This window comes from Xenopus laevis, chromosome 1L (genome assembly GCF_017654675.1).
Source record: "Xenopus laevis strain J_2021 chromosome 1L, Xenopus_laevis_v10.1, whole genome shotgun sequence".
Classification (NCBI taxonomy): domain Eukaryota; kingdom Metazoa; phylum Chordata; class Amphibia; order Anura; family Pipidae; genus Xenopus; species Xenopus laevis.
This window is the reverse complement of record NC_054371.1, coordinates 72,378,648-72,398,015: the sequence shown is the minus strand read 5'-3', so window position 1 is coordinate 72,398,015 and position 19,368 is coordinate 72,378,648. Positions and strand designations below refer to the sequence as shown.

Below are 19,368 nucleotides of genomic sequence, written 5' to 3'. Positions count from 1 at the left end.
GTGATAAATGTGCCAATAATCCCTTTTGCAGACAAAAACACTCAAAATATGCTCCCAGGTTGAAAGGGCAGGGTGTTCACTTATTTATTTTTTTTGTATTCTATGTTTGTAACGTCAAAGTAATGTTGCATTTGTTTGTAAACTGTAAATATGCTGATAGAAAGTGAGGCTGGTTTAGAATAATGGGTAAAAGCTGCTTTTCAAATCATGGTCCCTTTGGCAGTTTCCATATAATGATCATTTATACATTTATAATACACAAAAGCCATGAATATCTTGTAAATTATATCCTTATAAACGATGAGTTCTGATGTCATTTCTGTCACATGACTCACTGAAACTTGTGTATTATAATAAATACCCCCATAAGTACACCCAGTTGCAAAATATGAGGATATTAGAAGTTACCTCGGAGTTCCATGACCTGTATAAAAACACTCGGCCTTCGGCCTCGTGTTTTTATATGGCCATGAAACTCCTTGGTAACTTAGAATATCCTTATAATTTACAAGAGGGGGTACTTTATTCACTATATATCATGCTATAATTCCCAATATATACAGTAATCCAACACCTAATTCTGAAACCAATCAAAAATAGCCTTTTCAGTTTGCATCATATAACTTAGAAAGTATCTGGCTAAGTCACCAATTCATATTTTATTTTCTATCCTGCATTATCACAATTCATTACATTAATTCCCTCCCCTGTTACATCTCTCAGTGACCAATCAGTAAACACACTGTGATGAACAGGGGTTCTTTTTAAACTGGAAAATGATGTACAATAAATGAATCCCCATTCCATGCCTGCATTATGCCATAATGACATAGCACATTCACCTGGGTGAAGGAACACGCACTATTTTGTGTTGAATTTTGATGGAAAAAAGACATTGCAATTTTGGGAAAGAAAACATGGAGAACTGCACCATTTCTTGTAATGTGCCCACATAAATTAATTTGGCAATCAATGCAATAAAATGGATAAATATTTAATAACAAAATTGATCACTAAGGTAAGGTAACTCTAAGGGGGTTATTTATCAAAGTCCGATTTTATCTCAACATTTTCTGCTACAAACTCTGATCAAATCTGCTCAGGTTTTTTACGCTTATTTATTATTACACTTTCCCGAAAATTTGCTTTGCGGGGAAAAAAATCAGATTTTCAGTTTTTTTTCGGATTTTTCACCTGAAAACTCAGATTTCTTATGCTTTTTTGCCAGAAAACTTCGGGGCATTGCACAAAACTCAGCGCACGTCAATTAATGCAACCTCGACAGGTCTGAGATGCTGGACTTTCTGATTCAGACTTTTCCATCCTCTGGGTTTAATAAACTCCGAAAAATTTGTGATTTGTTTTTTAAAAGTCAGATTTTATAAAAAAAAAAAAAAATAACCCCCTAAAGTTTGGAGATATACAGAAACTAAGAAGCAATCTCTTCAGCACTACATGGACACATGGAATAACTCTGATAATCATATAAAGTGCATTATATTTCTACTGCTAAAATTTCTTCTTAATCTTTCAAAAACATGACACTGCCTGGAGTTCTTGATTTAGGAAGCTCAATGTACTGAGCATTATCACATGATTATAGTATGAAAGCCAGTTCCCTAAGGGAATCATTCTACATGATGTGATGAGAGACCCCGCTTGATGCTTTAAATTATATCCTATGAGGTTTTAGATTTCTTATCCTATCTTGCATTTTTATATGACTCACATTACATAACATGTTACTAACTGGGTTTGCCATGAAATTAGCAGATATGTGGTTAAATGAAAGCTTCACATTTCTGAGTATTGTAATATAATATATATGTTCAAGACTTTTATGAGTTCTTCACTTGCCATATTGTGTTTACTTAAAGTGATACTGAACTACTCTTTTAATGTGCATTAAAGGTTACCTATAGGCCGTATTGATAATTTTTGCTGATGGGTCTGCTTTTATAAGTAATTGTTTCTTAGACTACTGCTGCACAAATATGGCACTCCCTCATACAGTAACATGGGAGATCAGATAGGTAATGTATAAGCACTTTTATTGCAAAATTATAAACACAGTAGCATGCAAAGACAACTTTATGAAAGATGTAAAAAAAGGTTTAATTTCTGGTGTCAGCATCTCTGTAACATGGAAGACAGTGTTTGGGAAAGTTGACACAATACTCCAAACCTAGTAATAACAACAGAACTCTTAATACAATCTCTGAACATACGCATTTACTCAAAGTCCTTGGATTGACGTTGTCTAGACCAATGGTATTATTACCAGGTTGGAAATCATTTTGTAGATAGTAGATATGTAGGGTTGTCATATCTAAACTTATGAGTATATAGTATGTGGACACACCTTCTAATCATTGGACTTGCCTATCTAAGCCATCGTTTCCACTACATGATTAAAAGACGTTGTTGTTGATTATTCTGTGGTTCCTAATTTGCAGAGACAGTTTGAAGAAGGCTCTTTCCTGTTTCAGTGCCATATTGCTCCCATGTTTAATGTGAGGTCAATAGAGAATGAGTTTGCTGAGATGGGAGTGAAAGCCTGACTAATCTGAGCAGAGTCATGACCCAAACAAACCCAAACAAATTCCTAGGGGATAAATTGGCTCATGCTAAATAGACGTTTCACCTAAACTGTTTCAACAACTAGTAGAGAGTCTTCATGCAAGAGCAGCACAGGGAGCACCAACTGCATATTAATACCCTTGATTTTGGAAAGAGATATTGAACAAGAAGCACCCAAATACTTTTAGCCATAAAGAGCATATATGTATATACATATGTTTATACGCTACTGCAGCATACAAACCACTCCTGCTGCACAGTTAAAACAGTACATTTTGAGAATGTAAAATGTGCTCTAATGATTGTTGCTTGTGCTGTTACAGATGTGTCTCAGGATACATTGGCGAGAGATGTCAGTTTGATGATCTGAAGTCATGGGAAAAACATGTTACACAAATGAAGATTCAAAATGTTACCATTGCTGTTTCCTTGCTGTTACTCCTGCTGATCCTGGGCCTTGGCTCCTTTGCAACTTATCATTACAGGTAAACTTGCCCTATTTTTACTTTTGTGCTTTAGTATGTATTGCATAAATGCCTGCTCTTTTGTAAACTGCGGAAGGCTGGGGCTTTGTATTAATGTTAAAAATAAAATCCAATCACTCAGGAGCCAATTTAAGAATGTTTGAGCCTTCAAGCACCTGTCGAATACGGAGGTTTAGGTTCCCCCACCAACCCCAACTATCCAGCAGTGGGGTCACATTTTCACCCAAGGGCCGTCCCCTTAAATGTGCCGCCCTAGGCATGGGTCCTTGAGTACCTATATGTTAAATACCACCCTGGGTATTTGTTAAATCCAGGGTCCCTTTGTATGTATATTGTAAGAGGTGTATTTAAGTGCAATGGGAGAGCAGTTTGCAGTTTGAAGCCTCCACTTACAGAAGATATTTCCAGTTCCATGGTTATGCAAGTTTGCCCTGGAATTTCACTAGGTAGGAGGAGAGGGGCCTGAAATTCTTTTGTTATTGATCACATATTTTATCATTATTTCTTTTTTTCCCATCTGTTGCAAACATGATCGATTGAATTGTTTAAATCCAGGAGAAAAGTACATTTCTAATTACACTCTTGACTAGAATAATATTATGCTGAGCAATACCCAAGGCACAAAGATCAAACTGCTTATGGGAACCTTCTTCACAATAATCGCTGTGCAGAAATCACTCTACTGATAACTGCAGCCTCATTTTCTGATGTGAAAAAAATTACAATATGGAACACACATACTTCCTAAAAAAATATGACCATCTGTTGCTATTTGAGTAAGCATTCCAAAGGTAATTTATGAGTTGGTTTGCTGTGTTTGTTCTAAAGTTTACATTGGACATATATATAATGTACATACAGTATTTCACATTATATTTCTTTGCTATGTGACAGATCATAAAATTGATTTTGCTGTCTCCAAAACATGCATTAAAAGGATGATACAAATGTATGCCATAAGAAATATATGGTATAAAGACTTTGTGGTGTTAATATTGTATATCATAAGCTAATCAACATCAGTTTTTTGGAACACCGTGTAATACATTTTATGGGGAAATTTGTATTTCAATCTTTTTATTAATTTCAAACATAAACCAGCTGATTTTCTTTCAGCAAGTGAATTGCTGGTTACAAAAAAATTAAAACATTTAAATAGTTTGGGAAATTTGAAACTGGGGAGAAAAGGAAGCACAAATACAGAAGACAAATTTGTTCATACAGTGAGGCAAAATTCCTGAAATATGTAGACCATTTATTAAATCAACCTCCAAAAAATCTGTCTAATCTCCCTAAATTCAAATAGAAGCCATGAAAACATCCATAGCTATTGAGACATATTCCACTTGCTCCACATCAGCTGTGAAAATGCAAGAATAGCTGCAGTGTGGGGCAGGAACTCCTTGGTGATTTATAATCTCATTATATTTTACAGCAGGGGGTACATTATTCACTATAAATATATACAGTATATATATATATATATATATATATATATATAGAAACCAGAGTCACAGCACTCAAGAAAATGCTTCCAAAGGTGCCTGGGTGCATCCCACGTTGTAACCAAAAATGACACTCGCGGGTCTTATATAGAATATAGTTATTTTTTTTTATAAAATGCCTAACGTTTCGGCTGTAACACCAGCCTTTATCAAAGTGCAAAAATACATTAGAAACCAGCTTAGGAAAGAAGATGAACAAAAATTCATATATCTAAAAACATAGTTTAATATCATTCAAGAAACATTCAAATTTCTGAAATACTTAATTCCAGGGGCATAACTAGATATTACTGGGCCCCACAGCAAATAATTTTTGGGGCCCCCAAAATGTCTAGCGGTTGACCTGTTTTGCCAATATTTATTCAAACTATATATGAATAAGGGCCTTATGAGGCCCCTTTACCCCCTGAGCCCCCCTGCAACTTTCTCTGTAGTTACCCCCCTGCTTAACGCATTCACTGTGGTCACAAAATAATCTCGATGTATGGACATTATTAAGTGTGGTTTGGTGTTCATTTATTAATTCATTATACATGGATATACATATGGATTGGGTGTGCTTACCAAGAGAGATGAACTATGTTCATTGGTCACAGTTTGTATACATGTCACGGTGGGTTCACACCAAACAATGTTTTTAATCTGGTTTTTAATGTATGGTATAATGGTGTTACAGCCGAAACATTAGGCATTTTATAATAAAAGTAACTATATTTATCTATATAAGACCTGTAAGTGTGATCTTTCAAGCATTTATCTATCATCTATCTATCTATCTATCTATCTATCTATCTATCTATCATCTATCTATCTATCTATCTTTCTATCTATCTATCTATCTATCTATCTATCTATCTATCTATCTATCTATCATCTATCTATTTTATAAATATATATATTTGTTTTTGTTTTGTTTTTTAATTTCTTTTTTTACATAAACAAAGCATAATGGAAGAGAGTTTTCTTTGCAGAATGTATAAGTTATGGGTGGGTTCAAAATACATAAATAAAAAAGATAAAAATAATATTGTCCCTTTTGATTAATAATCAATACTAAGGGGCGGATGTTATTGCTTTTCTCCCTCAACAAAAAATAAATACGTGCCAGATTTTAGGTGCCAAGCTTTTTATTATTTTGAAAAACCCTCTTGAGGGAAAAGAAAGGATCTGCATCAAGCAGAGGTATTTGGATGCAGAAATTAAGGGGCCCATTTACTTAGCTCGAGTGAAGGAATAGAGGAAAAAAACTTTGAATGGCGTTTTGGCTACTTCGACCATCGAATGGGCTACTTCGACTTCAAATCAAACGATTCGAACTAAAAATCGTTTGACTATTCGACCATTCGATAGTCTAAGTACTGTCTCTTTAAGAAAAAACTTCGACCCCTAGTTCGCCACCAAAAAGCTACCGAAGTCAATGTTAGCCTATGGGGAAGGTCCCCATAGGCTTTGCTAGCTTTTTTTGGTCAAACAAAAATCGTTAGATCTATGGATTAAAATAGCGCTAAATCCTTCAACTTCGAAGTCGAAGGATTTAACTTCGACAGTCGAATATCGAGGGTTAATTAACCCTCGATATTTGACCGTAAGTAAATTTGCCCCTAAGCGTCACTTTAGGAACTGAATAATAAATCAGCACCCACATACCTGAAGTAAGTAGAAGATGTCTGGCACAAGTGTAATGTCACCCATACAAACACAAATTTCCTCAAGAATGTTATCATTGATTCCCTTTCAGAATAATTCTCTAAAAAATCTCTTTTGGCCTCATTTACAAAAGTTTTTCCTATTACTAACACATTTAGCAAAGTTGTTAAATGTGTCAATTTGGCAGAATGTGTTTGGCTGCTTTTATCAGTCGTGCACCATTCTGATCAATGAGGCACTGAGCTCTCACACGTCTCATAGCTCTTTTCTGATATGGAACAAATTATCCCAGTGTAGAAGAATGCTTAGTAAAATTTTAAGAATTGAAACCAGTTACCACTTGAAAAAAATATTACATCTAAATGAAAAACCCGAGTGTTCCAGTAGTACACTGTACAAGTGTTTATGTGATATTTTATTTATAATAACTTTTAAAAACCATGATGATCAGATTTAATACAGATTTGAATTAATTGTGTCTCAGAAGACTGCACATTCTACTTGTGACACTTGGTAGCTTTATTTTTTTAGGTTTCAATCATGGTCAGATACAAAAAGATTTATTTGTACTTAGTTCCATCTAGCGTCCCCTCAGACAGAGATCTTCCCAGTCTTAGTCTAGTAAAATAACACTGCTGCCAGAGCCTCACATGAGAGCTAGAATAGTATTGATTGTTATATGCAGAGGGTTTGGACTATAGTCAGAATTATTTTTCATAAGGCCAACAATATTGCTGTTTTGTCTGACAACTTAAAACCCATTACAACTTGTTGTCAGAAACACTTGATTTTTGTGGTGCAAAGACCATGCAGGAGTATTTTAAGAATGCTTTTTCCTTTTGAAGTGTTTGCCAATTTATTATTTGTCCCATTTCAGCCACTGAATTTTGTAGCTCTTTTAGAAACTCATGGTGAAGTCTCTAACCAGTGTTTATTTTGCTTGGATTCTTACTTTGGTGAGATGATGTAGGCAGCTTCTTTGTAGTAAAAAGCAATAACCTGCCTGTTATACATTGATTGCCTTTTAAAGTCACTGTTTAAAAGCATAATACCCCTCTCCTAACTGTGCCCTCCTTTCCATCTTAGATTTATGGACAGTGTTTTCACAATGACTAAATTCAGTAGCTCTGTGAAATTCAAAGCAGATCTGTGCAATGCACTGGTATCATAAATTGTCATGCATCAACATAATTCGTTTTTTTTTAGCAATTTATAGTAATAGTATTAATAATAATAATAAATAATGTATAGTTATTGTTGACTTTTTATTTTTAACCATAATAGTGTCATTTGGAGAATTTAAAATATAATGAAAGACCTATGAATTGCATGCATTTTTTGTTGTCCGGTGTAATCTGATGTATTCTATGTATATTATTTTTAATTTTCATGTATTTATATGTGTTATTTAGGAATTTCTCCCTTTATTTACTAAGCCATATTGCAAAATTTAATTTCAAACTGTTCAGGATTAGGTAATGGAGAATTCTCTTTATATAATATATATTCCAAATATATATATAATCCAATTTATTGGGCAATATATATGTATACATATATATAGCCCAATAAATTGGGTTATTTTGTCGATGTTCTAGTATCTGAAATGAAACATTATACTTAATACATTCATGGCATAGGAGTGTAGTCTTGTATTAATTTTTCTATGCATTGCTACTGAGTATTTGGATGTGTAAATCTGTATATCATAGGCTTAGATATATAATACCATTGGCTTTAGGTACTTACTTTATATGCTCTTAGGACTTGAGTATGGATTAACGATAATATAATATGTAATATGTATGTTAGCATAATGTTACCCCAAGGATTTTACAGATTAACAGCACTTTAAGGAGCATATTACTTTTAAACACTGTTTAGGTTGCACTTTTTTGAATTCTAACAATTTTTAAAAGTGTTTAAAGGTTAGCAAGGTTATTTGGTATAATAATATTATTGTGTAAAAAGTACAGTATCTGGTATAAAATGTATATATTATGTGTTTCTACAAAAATAATAGTAATTTTACTTTAATATTGTGTTATGGACTTGTTTATTAGCATGTGAGTCAGATGTAATAAACAATATTAATATTTTCTTTTTATTGAACCATTAAATTCAGCATCTTACTATGTGACACTTGCAAAATAAGACAATGCCATGTGACTGATATATATACATATATATGTAGGTTACTAGCATGTATATATACATATTTTGGTGTCATTCATACAATTTTTTTTTATATGTTCAAGTTTTCTCTAAATGATATTAAAGCTTGTTGTGTGATCTTGTGATATATAAAGGAGGTTTGCATTAAACCAGTAACAATATAAAGAATTATTTACTCAAGGAGTAGGAGCTTTATTTTCAGAGGGAGGTCAATTGATTGATGAGAACAGGGAAAAAGAAGATATTCTAACCTGTTACTTTTCCTGTCTACACAACTAAGGAATCAGCTAATGAAGGATTCCTTTTAATAGACCAATTTCTAATAATATAACCAGTGCATGAATTGGAGTGAAAAAATGGAGGGCTAAAATAAGCCCCTCCCACAATACCACTGTTATAATAAGCCTCACCCACCAACACTTGCTGTTTTCGACCACTTTAAAACAATAGTTTTGCTATTTCCATTTTTTGTATTTTCTTCTAGTGACCAATTTGATGCCCAGTAGGGATGGGCGAATTATTTCGCCATGGAAATGACGCCCATAGACTTGTATGGTAGCATGACGCCCATAGACTTTAATGGCGGCGGCAAATTTTTGGTGAAATGAAACGGGTCAAATTCGCCCATCCCTAATGCCCAGTATGCATAGACTTACCAATTATGTGGCTTGTAGGGACCCCAAAATGAAAATAAAATTTCTTGGATGCCAATTCAGCTTTTGCAAACACAGCATCCAGCATGTTCTATATACCCTCACAATATTTCATATATATTATTCTCTCACCATTCCTCAATCTGATTCTGTTCTCTACCATCATTTTCTCTTTTTGTTCCCCTATTTTCTTCTTCTCTCCTGTTCTCTGTAACCCTCGCTGATGTCTTCACCTTTTCCATCTGTATAACACTTCTCCATCCCTTCTCTACTTCTCTCCTAGCAATCGTTTCTCTCATTTTCTCTTCTATACTCTTTTTCATTGTGCTTTGTAACCTCTATTTTGTTTGCAAAAGAAAGCTCCGGTATTACAATAAAAAAAGTTCTGGTATCCAAAACTCTTGCATCCCTCCTGAGGGAATGCTATTTCATAGAAATAAAGAAGTGGAGAGATGGCATTCCTGCACATTCCTCCCCAATTCCAGCACTGAATGTAACTATTGATACATCGGTGACTTAAGAGAAAATGAGAGATCCCATGCTCAGCCTGAAAACTATAGGTCTGTTAGTTTGACATGAGTGGTAGGAAAGATTTTAGAAGGGGTAATAGGGATTTAAGGGGAACTCTGGCTTCCAAACCAATATTTGATAAAAAGGCCCAGATAACACAGAAACCCCTAATATATCCATCACAGTTACCTGTTTCTTCATAAAGTATGAATAAATGCCATTTTCTATGCTGCAATCTGTAGCTGTTTAACAGTTCTTCTCTTTCTGCATCATTTGAAATCCTGGCAGGGAAGGAGGGACTAAAATACTGATGTTACAAGTTGTAACAACTTCTCCACATCTTACAGAGAGCTAGCAAGAACTACATAACCCACAATGCATTGCACTGTGATGTTACTTTCCTTATTGAAATCACGTGTGCAGGGAATTGTGGGGTTTGGAGGATGCAGGCTAAGGACAGATGGCTGCTGATACAAAGTAACAGTAGTCAGCCAACTCAGCAAAGTAGTCAGACAGATCAGCAGAAGAGCAGGGGGCTAGGCTTAGGAAACTGTCAGAAACCATTAAAAATCATGAAAAGTCTGCATATTTTTTAATTGATGTATTTTGCAAAGTTGCTTGAAATTATATTTACTTTTAAAAAAAGCTTAAGTTATGTTTCTGTGGAGTTCCCCTTTAAGATACTTGAATACATTGCAAAGCATAATACTATGAGTTTGGGCCAGCATGGTTTTTTGTGTAATAAATCTTGGCAGGCTAATTTAATTGCCTTCTATGAGGCAATGGTAGTGTGTTGGTGGTAACCTTAACTGAGGATGTGGGGATTCTTGTTGATAACAAGCTGTTTAATTTTAGGCAATGTCACTCAGTGTCTACTAAAGCAAATAAAGTATTGTAACAATTTATGATAAGGTCTCTTTATTAGCAAAAACTGTAATAACACATAAAAACCACATAAATGTGTTCAACTTTTCATAACCTGACAAATTTTGTAAAATGAACATGGTAGTTAAGGGGTGTGGCCACAATAATGGGCATGGCCAAAAAAAAAATCACAGCACTCCACGCAGCAAATATTTTTGTCTCTCTTTCTATTTCCAAAATGTTGGGAGTTATGCACATCATGAAGGGTTACATAAATATTCATTAATAATTTTATTTACATTATTTACATTATTAAATTATTTACATTATTTACATTACATTTCATACTGGGCACACCTTTCCCTTTTCCTATATATTTGTACACTAACAGTGTCTACCTTGTTGCCGTAGTTCCTTTCATTTTTCAATTTCATCTCAAATAAGTCTAAAAATAGTAACCACTTGGGGAATTTTAAACTTGGAAAAGCAAGTTGCAGATAACATTGTTCCATTGAAATTGTATAATGAAATGCTAGAATTGTTAATGAATTATCTGGTCACTCCTATTTAAAAATATTTAGTGGTGAGCACAACTTTCCCCTTTCTCTGTTAGTCCTACATGGATATGTCATTGACAATAAAACAGTTAGGTCCAAAAAAAATGTAAACGTTTTCCAAAGTCCAATAGTATTTTTACAGTGATCTTCAAAAATATCCTTTGAGTGAGGTATGAGATGCCAATAGAATGTGTATATAAAGAAAAATGGGTGGGAGGCAGCATATGAAAGATGTCCCAAATTACTTCTGCTTGTTTAAGAAAGAGTTTTGGCAGATGGAGAAAGTTATGGCTTCAGCTGAACTAAATGAAATAAGTAGACATTAACTTTTTCATACTGGCATACCTCATGTTGGATCAGTCAACTCATCAAAGACATGAAACAAGCATAACAATCTGGTATTAACAGAAATGCCTTTATATATCAATAGAACCTGCATGACGTTCTGATATTATTTAGGGGGTTATTTATCAAACTCCGAATTTATCTCAGTATTTCTAAGATAAAAATCCGAACAACTCTGAATTCCTGTATGGATCTTATTTATCATTAAAAAAAATAGGTTCTGGCAAACTTCGGACCTTTACCCAAAAAGTCCAAAGTTTTCGGACTTTTCCACAAAAACCGCAAATTTTTCGGACTTCTTGTCCCGAAATCATCGGATATTGGTACTAACAGCAGCACTGACACTGGGACCTTCCCCATTGAATAATACAGGGCCCCCTAGAGCTTTGAGATGCCGGGTTTCGAATTCAGAGTTTTTTTTAAAGGTCTGAAAAATTAGAATTTTTCAGATTTCGGGTATTTGGAGCTTATTAAATAACCCCCTTAGTGTCAGGAAAACCAGAAATGTTGAATACTTTTTTCTGTTTCTTTCTACAATAAAAAAAACCCCAGCACAGGTACAGTATGGGACCTGCTATCCAGAATGCTACCTTAAGTCTTAAAAATCATTAAACATTACATAAGCGCAACAGGGCTGTTTTTCTTCCAATAAGAATTAATTATATCTTAGTAGGGATCAAGTACAATGTACTGTGTTATTATTACAGAGAAAAAGGAAATAAGTTTTAAAATTTTAACTATTTGCATTTTTAAAAAAACGAATTACTTGGATAAAATAGAGTCTATGGTAGATGGCCTTGCCGTTTTTTTTTTTATCTTTTCAGGATATCGGGTTACTGTATAATAGGTTGGATTAACCATCTTGGTTAGTATTCTAGAGATTCTATATACAGTAAAATGTATATATCAACAATAACACAGGTAAAATTGATATAGAAAAAAAATCAGTAGTGTGTTTCATTTCAAACATTTGTATTCCATATACAACAGAATATACATTTCTGCCAGTTTTCTACCCACACCCTGAAAATATGTTGACATTTTTGTTTTGTAATTGGAAGAATTTTACTGTGTTATAATCCAGATTTTTAGTATCAACTATTATCCCAGCACAAGTTTTTATGTGCAACTCTTTTTTATTTTGCTTTAGGCATCAAATGATTCAGAGAAAAAGCCATTTCAAACAAGAAACAGCACCGGGCAACACAGAAAAACCTATTTGCAGCACAAGTCTATCAAGAAGCAGCGAGCCTGGGGTATAGTAATTCTTTTATTATTAACTTGTCACGTAGGAAAAAAAAAAGCAAAGATCAAAGGGTGGTAGGGATCCACTTGTGATTATCCCTGAAATCATTCACATCTTCTATACATTAAATAGCTGCCAGATCATCAAGTACTTTTGGCTTGAACTCGCGTTCTTCTTACTTCATTGTTATCCCTCAAAGTTCACAGCTGCTTGAACGCATTGCAGTTATTAGACAGTGTTATTGTTAGCACAATAACACAACAGTTGGAAAGCCAAGTCTATATTAAGGAAATGGCTATGTGGTGACATGGAATATCACTGTCACTTTCAGACGAGGGAACGCCTTTCCTGTGTTCTCCATAACCGAGAGCTTTATGTGCAATTACAAGCAATATGTAATTAGTATAGCTTCTTTTTATAGACTGTTAAAACACTCCTGAATAGCTTTTGTCTCATTGCATGCGACTGTGCCAATCATTCATTTGTAAGTGGTATTGACAGTACTTCCTTAATCTCCTGGCTCCATATTACAAAAAAGCTCCAATGCTAAATACATACCTAGTTTGCTCTCTTTGGCCTCTGCAGTGCATTTAGCACCCTGACCAGCTTCAAGAAAACTTGAGATTTCATGCATGAGCCCTAGGTGACTCTACAGTACATGCATGTTGGCCCCGAGATCTTCTAGTTACTAGTACATTACAAAAGAAAACTCTGTTTACAATGCAGTGCATTGTATATTCCCCACTCAATAATCTGTAGTCCATCAAAAAGACCCCTTACAGTGTCCATGCAGTCACTGGTAGAGCCTGTATTCCTGGAGTACATTCTATAGACCCAGCTCTAGGCTTCTTTGTTTGAATACATTGGTGTTGTAATTTTGGGGTTCCTCCCAAAGGCAATGTATCTGTAGTGTAATACACAGTGTCAGCCCTCTAACATAACTTATGCAACCATTTGCATGCAATGGGGTTGCATTTTGTGGCTGGATTGATTAGACTAGAGAAGGTGCCTTGTTTGTGAGAGATGTAACTAGCAATCATACTCAGTGTCGGACTCAGTGGGCCCTCATGCTGCTAAACATTTGGCCTATTTCATGGTAATTCCCTATTTCTATGAGAACAAAGAGACTAAATAGATGGAATAATAGATTATAGTATGTAAAAAAATAGACTAGGAGAATAGAGGTTGAGTGAATAGAGGAAGAATAATAGTGGGCCCCTGGTCAAAGGTTTTTGGGTGGGCCCCTGGTGTCCCAGTCCGACACTGATCATACTTACTAAATCTGCTCTGTCTGAAGTGGTGGCCCAGGAGCAAATACACTATGTCCATTAATTTATATTCCAGTGTGCAGCATTTCCAACTATATGCTCTGTGGGGCTTTACCACTGGTCAAACTATCTGGTATCCCCCTAAGACCTATAGCACAGACAGGTAAGGGCATTTTGATTGCCACTTTTTTTTTGGCTGAGCACAACACAGAGTAGTAATGGTGGACACCCCCACTTGCAACCAAAAGGTCTAGGCATAGGCCGCTAAGGGGTTTCTATGCTGTTTTTGCTTGTAAGTATTGCAACATAATACCCTTATAAGTTTGTCACCACTTGCTATAAAGCTGTAAGGGAAATATCTGCATTCTGAGCAGTGGTCTGTTTGTCGCATCCTTACCTGCTTTAGGCACGATATTTCCCACAAAGTTCTGTAGGAAGCCGTGACACGCAAATAAGAGCGGTGTAAACACTACATGTGCCATTAGCCAAGTCACCTCTGGTGTAAATTGTTTTGTTTCATTCTACGAACATCTGATGTTCTTTTCTAAGAAGCACAGATTGGAAGAAAAGGGAAAAAAGTAGCTTGTGGCTATAATTAATTAGAAATGCTGGAGGCTATACTGAGAGGCATGAGCTGCTTGTTCTTACCAGGGTGGGAAGACGCTGTTTTGTCTTTTATTCTTTGTTGTAGAGAAGGCAAGAAAACAAGATTTGGTACATACTCATCATGGTACGATTTGCCTCAAGCACTAGATCATTCAAACGAACTTCAACAAATTCACAGTGTGCCCTTCATACCACTTAAAATAAAAACAGCTTATCAATCCAGACCTGTCTTGCATATTGATATTCAATGATAAAATATGAAAATTCTTCAATAAAATGCCAAAACTCTAGGACATATATTCTTTCTTCATAGTATGGTATATTGTAAATGAATGGGTAACCTTCCAAAAATTGCCTTAGTGTAATATTTGTTCATAGAAAATGTACTATATCTATATGTATGCTATATTTTCAGAAGGTAAAATGTCCTTCTAGGCATATGATTTATAGAAGGATTATGTTTCCTTGCGGTGGCAGGCAACATGAAATGCAATACGCAACAAAAGAAAAATGCTCCAGTTGGTCCGGATGTCCAGTTTTTAATGGCTTTGAGTTTTTTTATTCTTTCAGTTGATTAAAATAAGTCTTGGCATATAGTATACCCCAGTTGCATACATTCAGAGTTGCCTTTAGTGGGGGGTGCAAATAGGGGCAGCTGTCATTAGACTACAGATAATGGGAGCCGCAGAGCAGCAACTGTGCAGGAATGCTGGAAGATATCAGGTATAGCAGGAAAAGATGTGACCAGGGTGACAAAAACACTTTTGTTCAGCCTATGGCCACTAAAGTCATATATAACATGTTTCAGATATTTACAGGAACATGTCAATAACAGGTATCAGACCATTTCTTTCTTTAATTTGGATCACCATAATTAGTCTCCCAAATAATAATGTAAAGATTAAATAAACCCAATAGGATTGTTTTGCCTCCAATAAGGATTAATTATATCTTAGTTAGGATCAAGTATATGGTACTGTTTTATTATTAGAAAGAAAAAAGCAAATTTGAATTATTTGCAGGGCTTGATTTATTGTTCTTGCCCCCCTAGCCCCAGTTGTTGTGCTGCCCTCGTCTATTGCTTTTTATTAAATCACATTTTAAAAATCTTTATCTGTGATCTGACATTTGCAGAGAAATAGTGTATTTGTCTTTGACATCACAACATGGTTTACGTCACTCTGTGTGTGGCCGACAAATACACTATTTCTCTGCCTGTGTTGAATCAGATAGAGAAGAAGTGATATTTTATGTAATTTAAAGGGAAACCAAACCAATTTTATAAAAATGACCGCATAACACAGAAACCCCTAATATATCACAGTTACCTGTTTCTTCAAAAAGTATGAATAAATGCCATTTTCTATGCTGAAATCCAGCTGTTTAACAGTTCTTCTCTTTTCTTTCTTCTCATTCCTGGCAGGGAAGGAGGGACTAAACACTGATGTTACAAATTGTAACAACTTCTCCACAGCTTACAGACAGTATGCAGGAAATACATAACCCACAATGCATTGCACTGTGATGTTCCTTTCCTTATTGAAATCACGTGTGCAGGGAATTGTGGGGTTTGGAGGATGCAGGCTAAGGACAGATGGCTGTTGATACAAAGTAACAGTTGTCAGCCAGCTCAGAAAAGTAGTCAGACAGATCAGCAGGAGAGCAGGGGGCTAGTCTTAGGGAACTGTCAGAAACCATTAAAAATCATGAAAAGTCTGCAGATTTTTTAAATGATGTATATTGCAAAGTTGCTTGAAATTATGTTTACTTTTCAAAAAGCTTAAGTTATGTTTTTGTGGATTTCCCCTTTAATTATACACTGGTGGGGTGGCTTGCCGCCATAGGCCAAGGCCTTTGTGGCCTTTTCACAAATCCGGGCCTGATTATTTGATTAGAATGGAGTCTATTGCCTTCCTGTAATTTGAAGCTTATATCTGTACCATGTTATAAAGCAATCTTGCAAATGTTTAAAACTAACATCTTTTTCTAGAAATCTACTTATTTACCTACAGTATGTGTTAGCCAGAGACACTAATAAGGATTAATTACTGTATATCTTAATTAGGATCAAGTACAAGGAACAGTTTTATTATTACACAGGAAAAATCTGAATAATATGAGTAAAATGGAGTCTGTGGGAAATGGCCTTCCTGTAATTTGGCACATTCTAGATAATGGGTTTCTGGATAATGAAACACATGAATATATTAAACCTACATTTGTCCCAAACTGCCTTTTATGTTGCCCATCTATTCAGTGTTTTGGACATCCCTGGGGGCAGCACCATTGTTTGTTTTGAAGGGAACTAAACCCCCAGGTATTTTTAACTGTTAGCTCTTGAGCACAGTCCCCTTTGCCCCCTCCCAGCGCACCCGTTCCATAATGCCACATATATATTTCTATCTACCAGCTCCTAAAACACAGAGCTGAGCGGTATTTTCAAGTAGCACCATCAGCTGCTTTACTCCCATTTCCATTTTCCTGGCAGTGATGGGCAACCAGGAACATACACACTGTGTCAGGACCATGGCTTTGCCTCCAGTGCACATGCTACTATTTTCCAGTCACTTCAATGGAAGCAGATAGAAATGACACAGACAGCTCTGAATTTCAGGAACCAGTATAGGAAGCAATTGTGTTTGTCACTGTGAAGATATGGGAATATGGGCATGTGAAGAGAAGGGAATGACTACATGTATATAATTCAGTTAAAGCCAGAGAACAGTGATGTATAAATATAAATAGAATTCCCTGACTAGCTATGTTGCAGACTATGCTAAGACTATACACAGGTGCCGTGAACAGCTCAGTGGAAGAGGTTAAGTTCTTGCATGCCATGGGGTATTTACAGTAAGTGATATAGGGTTACAGGAACCACCCCAGCGACATTAAGGTCAAAGGAATGCAAATTTGTATAAGAGCTTTAATGGCCCACTGACTTGTCAGTCAAGAACATGTAATGCGCTACACTTAAAGCGGTCGTTCCCCTTTACATTAACTTTTATTACGATGTAGAAAGTAATTCATAAACTATATAATGAAAAATGAAGACCAGTTAAAAAGATGCTTAGAATTCGCTGTTCTATAACATACTAAAAGTTAACTTACAGGTGAACCCTTTAATGTGATAGCAGAAATGGATTGTAAGCTCCATTGGGGTCAGTGACTGACATGAATAATGAACTATCTCTGTAATGCATAATATGTTCATTAAAAGCATTAAAGCATAACAATAACACATATGTTTCACTAACCAGTATTGATTTCTCCATACAGTGTCTAGGGAAGTGCTAATTCCTGAAAAACCTATAAGAGTTTTAGTGGCTGAAGAAGACAAAAGATCTTCAGAACTAGATGGTTCCTGACATGAGTCATGATGACATGAGAATGGACTGAACCGCTGCCAACTTCAGCATACGGACTTATTAACCAAAACAACATTGTGAAGCGTTTGCTTTTATTTTCTTTCTTTGACCTTTGAATATAAATCAAAAATGTTGAGTTCACAAAGGAATCATTTAGCAGCTTCCATCCTGTGCTGATGGTTTTATACCATATGATCACAAAAACTTGCATTCACTAACGTAGTTACAATTATGTACCCCAGCCACGTTTCTGCCAATCAATGAATCCCATATATATAATTGCCATTAAGATGTTATTAACTCTCTACATCGTTCCATAAAGCAGCATTTACATTTGGGCTTTGGTTAGCTGCAAGATTGGAGATGACTTCTCTCAGTTGATTATATATTATGGTGTCAGTCCATGCTGAGTGTCAGAGGAGACACTTGTGAACCTAACTGGATACAGATTAGAATTTACTCTCGCCAGCTACTTAGATGTTTCAAGCGGCTTTATAAAGCTTGGCAGATATTTGCCTACAAGTGTCATAGTTGTTAGCTTTGGCTATGACATGCAGGGCAAACATGGGAACAGGCATGTAGGGCTTGTTATATCTTGAGTTAATGCTAGGGACTGAGGGGGTGCTAAATCCAACTACACTGAAAGCCAAGTGTGTCAGCTCTCTGTTACTGTTATGTCTGAGCATATATTAGATATGTTGTACATGTTGTTTAATATTTTCCAACAATTTGATCTCACTGGAAATGCTCTTGTCTACCTATAGCCTCAATGTGAATTTAAACTAACCAGCTGCTGGTTGGCCATCTGCCATTGACCTTTTATTTCTATGACAAGAATAGCTAAATAGCTTGTATATTTCAATATCTCACAATGACCAAACTTTGCAATTCATGTACAACACAGTGTGTGCAGTACTTGTGTTCACAACACAAATACCGCAATGTAGTCATTGTTATTGTCTTTCATTTACTATTTGGCATGTATAAAATATCTGCTCAATATTTTGTATACACGGAAGAGTTTTTCAACCCGCAATACATATAAAAGTTCATAGTACTTCCTTACCTATGGGGCAAGGAGGACTGCTGGAAAATACATTCAGACAAACTTTTAAGCAACGCTTTGAAAATGGCTGAAACAAATGGATGAAAATGTTGGATTTTTTTGTGACATTAAAATTCATATTCATGTGATTTTTTAAATGTAAAGATGAATTTTCTTTCAAAAATGATTCAGAAAATTGTTGCCAGGAAAATTGTTCAGAGTTTAGGTATGTCTAGTTCAGATTTTTATAAGAAGGTTTGATTTACATAGTGGGCAACTCTTAGCACTTGGAAATTTTTTAAAAAACTTTTTAAATTAATAAAAACAAATCTCCTGGGTATCCCCAGTGATCATGAACCAATGGAGATGTGGCTGGGAGCCCCTAAAACCCTGCCATACTAAACCTTGGCCTTTGTGGCCTTCCCACAAGGCCTGACTGCCCTTTAGTGTATTTGCAGCAGCCTGACCGATATTAGGCAGTGTCATGAGGGGTCATTTACAATAAAGAATGCAGTGT

At 35.5% G+C, this 19,368-nt stretch overlaps 1 protein-coding gene across 1 annotated transcript in view; it reads left to right on the top strand.

Moving 5' to 3' along the window:
• The window catches only part of egf.L (epidermal growth factor L homeolog), a 76,245-nt gene extending 57,097 nt beyond the window's left edge, over positions 1–19,148 (top strand). Inside the window, exons 20-22 of the mRNA XM_041590122.1 lie at positions 2,904–3,065; positions 12,472–12,577; positions 17,718–19,148. Coding sequence (XP_041446056.1) covers positions 2,904–3,065; positions 12,472–12,577; positions 17,718–17,735 — 286 coding nt within the window. The 3' untranslated portion in view covers positions 17,736–19,148. The remainder of the gene's footprint in view (positions 1–2,903; positions 3,066–12,471; positions 12,578–17,717) is intronic.
• The last annotated feature ends 220 nt before the right edge of the window (positions 19,149–19,368 follow it).